At 51.2% G+C, this 3,571-nt stretch overlaps 1 protein-coding gene across 1 annotated transcript in view; it reads right to left on the bottom strand.

Annotated features, from left to right (window-relative positions):
• Nucleotides 1-3,571, bottom strand: part of CSF2RA (colony stimulating factor 2 receptor alpha subunit) — a 25,983-nt gene that overhangs the window by 5,696 nt on the left and 16,716 nt on the right. The window contains exons 7-9 of the mRNA XM_012807161.2: nt 2,908-3,041; nt 1,795-1,824; nt 412-547 (exon numbers count right to left, since the gene is read on the bottom strand). Coding sequence (XP_012662615.1) covers nt 412-547; nt 1,795-1,824; nt 2,908-3,041 — 300 coding nt within the window. The remainder of the gene's footprint in view (nt 1-411; nt 548-1,794; nt 1,825-2,907; nt 3,042-3,571) is intronic.

Here is a 3,571-nt window from a genome sequence, read left to right as displayed (position 1 = left end):
TAAGGGGTCACTTCCCGGCCAGGGGAGAGGGAGGCAGGGCTTTAGAAAGGCCTGTAAATGTGTCCCTTCTCCAGGACCAGGAGGGACCATTTCCTGGTGGGGCAGAGGGAGGCAGGGCTTTAAAAACGCCTCGAAATCTGTCCCTTCTCCAGGGCTGAGCACCGCAGAAGTGATGTCACAGGGTCCATTTATGAGATGACATCTGTCATCTGAGCCTCCTGGGGATGGCTTGGGATACAGTCAGGGTGAGACCATATCCCCAGTCGTGCTGCAAACACAAAGCTCAGCACCCAGGAGAAAGCAGGTGAAATATTTGACCCTCCCAGGCAGCATCAGATGCCACCAAGGCCCCTGTATCGGTCCAGCACGGCCTTTATGCAGGGGCAGCCAGCACACTCAGACACAGCTTACCGAACTCGACGGGCTGGCTCCACGCACTCCACTGTGGGTCTCTGGAGTTAGCAGCTCTCACTTTCACGATGTGCTTGGCCCTGGGCTCAGCACTGGGGAAGCTGTATTTATTTTCCAAATCGCCAGAAACATCGATCTTGGGAGAAAACCAGAAAGTTAGCCGCAGCCGTCATCTGCACGGAGGATAAAGCTGGTGTTGTACATAATTGTGTTGCCCCCCCACCCCACTCCGAACACACCCACAGTCCTCTGGACTCAGAAGCTGACCGGGTCTAGGCCTGGTTACCAGCTGGAATGGAAACCTTCAGGGAGCTCTGGGGGCTGCAGGTTTAAAAAACAAAAATAAAAACTGTCTTCTAAGATACGAAATGAGTGAACGTTTCGAAACCACACTCTCTCAGTCTAGATATGGAAAACATAAAATAGAAAGGTTAATTCTGTTACAGGATAAAAACTGTTTTATCGTTACAGGGAGCAGTCATGCCGTTTAGAAACACATGCTTTATAAAGCTACTGGGTATCTTTATATGCCAAGCACATCACACCTGTGCTTAAATGAGTAACAGGTGCGTGGTTGATTGCTTCTCCAAAACCTGCTCCCTGGGACACATATCTGTTCGTATAGAGGGAGAAATTATTGGGGTGCAAGAACAGATGTCAACTGACCCAGAGACCCGGAGATGGACAGTTCTATGTGGGCTATGAAGACCCCCCGAGTCCCACTAACTCCTTTCACCGAGGAAGATACTGAGGGTCTGAGTGGCACTTAGACTTGGAAACTATCACAAGAAAGGATTTTACCATTTTAACTGGAGGGGTGTCTTGGAGGAAGGAATAACAGAAAACACCCAGAGAAATATTTTCTCAACCAACACAGGGAAAGAGCCACAGAATGTGAGGGTCGAGAAGAGATAGTCAGGGCAGTGCCCGTAGCTCAGTGAGCCGTGTACACCAAGGCTGGTGGGTTTGAACCCAGCCATGTACACCAAAGCTAGTGGGTTTGAACACAGCCCAGGCCAGCTAAAACAAGGATGACAACTGCAACAAAGAAATAGTCAGGCATTGTGGAGGCTGAGGCAAGCGAATTGCTTAAGCCCAAGAGTTTGAGGTTGCTGTGAGCTGTGACGCCACAGCACTCTACTGAGGGCAACATAGTGAGACACTAAAAAAAAATTAAATTAAATAAAGGAGAGATACTCAACAGATACATCCCAACAATTGAGGCATGGAGGATGAAGCTAAGACAGGACGAGGGGTGGGCTCACAGCTCTGAGGTTGCTGAATGTTTCCTGAGCACGGGCTGTGCAAGAACACAGTGGCTGTCCCCTGTCCCCACACTGTGGTCACAGAAGGAGCCCCGATAGGGGCGGGGGTTGGACTTACCAATGAATTTCTGCTCCCAGGTGATATGTTCTAGGAAAACAATAAAATGCAAGGTCCAGGTTGCTATATTTCTAAAGATTTTCAGAAGTTTCAACCACACATCTCCACGCTGCGTCCATGAGATTCTGTTGTGCGACCACTGCGGCCTTCTCATGGGGGGTTCTCCATGCTCAGGGCACCCTGTCCAGCTTTCTAGCCCTGCCCTCGTCCCCACACCATGCCCACACAGACCCCATGTGTGGTTCCCAGGGCCTCTCAACTGTGCTCAGGTTGAAATAACCTTGGAGTTATGAAAAAAATTTCACCCAAGCCGATTTCTTCAAGTGTTTTTCCTACACTTTCTTCTAGTATTTTCATAGTTTCATGTCTTAAGTTTAGATCTTCAATGCAATGACAGTCTATCTGAGTTAATGGTGAAAGGTGTGGGTCTAGTTTCAGTCTTCTACAATAAGAAATTAAAAAAAAAAAGAAAAAGAAAAAATAAACTCGGACCTACTCAGATGCTATTAATTGGTGATTTATTCACACCTGCGCAGGGGGCCATTGTTCTGAGACAAGCAGCCCAAAGTGCAGGGTTTTTTGTCTTTTATACCTTTTTTTTCTCTGCGTAGCTTAAGGGAGTGGCAGGGGGTGGGGGTGGACAGGATAGGGGACAAGGAATGTTGCCATTGGCAGGGTTATAGCTTGGTTGTCAATGGATACGTCTCATATCACAATGGTTATGACTATATAACAATAACTAATCAATGGATACATCTTAAATCACAATGGTTACAGTTATACAACAGTGATTAATCAAGCCTCGGTGAGTTTTCCACCATTGTTCAGCTACTGAGAACATGGGGGTTTTGTGAAACTTGGGAGTTTTCTGTGCCTCTGAATTCTGGAGAGCATGGAAACAGGTTGGGAAGGCCCCTAGGGCGGAGGGCAGGGGAATGGGACAGGGCAGGAGCTTGACCCGGAGAGGGCAGGGAACTGGGAGTGGGCAGGAGCTTGACCGTAGGCCGGGGGAACTGGGAGTGGGCAGGGGGAACTGGGGGGAACAGGAACTCACAATAAGGTGTGTCCTGTGCCCTGAGGCTTCATGGGCAGCACAGAGCAGGCCCCACTCACCTTTCTCTGGATGTCCAGCTGGTACCGAAAATCCCTGTGGGACAGGTTCTGCCTGGTCCGGGGCTCCTCCCAACGCACGAGGCAGTGTGACGCGTTGCAGCATATGGTGATGTTGGCCGGTGGGTTGTACCTCTCTGTGTGGAACGCAGGGACACACTCTGAGCCCCAGGGAGCCACCTGGCTGCCCCTCCCTGCAGGGCTGTGATCTGCACCTGCCTGGCCCTGTGGCCACCCTGGGCCCCAACCATGCCCTTCATGGGAGCTGTGGCAGCAGCTGGGGGTTGAACTAAGTCTGGTTTCTCCTGGGCATGGAAGGAAGGAGGGAGAAGGAAGAAAGGAGGGAGGGAAGGAGGGAAGGAAGGACGGGAGGGAGGGAGGGAAGGAGGGAGCCAGAGGGAGGGAAGGAGAGAAGGAGGGAAGGGAGGGAAGGGAGGGAGGGAGGGAGGGAAGGAGGGAAGGAAGGAAGGAGGGAGGGAAGGAAGGAAGGAAGGGAGGAAAGAGAGAAGGAGGGAAGGAGGGAGGAAGTGAGGGAAGGAGGGAAGGAAGGAAGGACGGAAGGAAGGGAGGGAGGGAAGGAGGGAAGGAAGGAAGGGAGGGAGGGAAGGAGGGAAGGAAGGAAGGAGGGAGGGAAGGAAGGAAGGAAGGGAGGAAAGAGAGAAGGAGG

The sequence above is a fragment of the Otolemur garnettii genome, unplaced genomic scaffold, assembly GCF_000181295.1.
Source record: "Otolemur garnettii isolate 467f Iridium unplaced genomic scaffold, OtoGar3 scaffold00065, whole genome shotgun sequence".
Lineage (NCBI taxonomy): Eukaryota > Metazoa > Chordata > Mammalia > Primates > Galagidae > Otolemur > Otolemur garnettii.
This window is presented reverse-complemented; position numbering and strand designations above follow the sequence as displayed.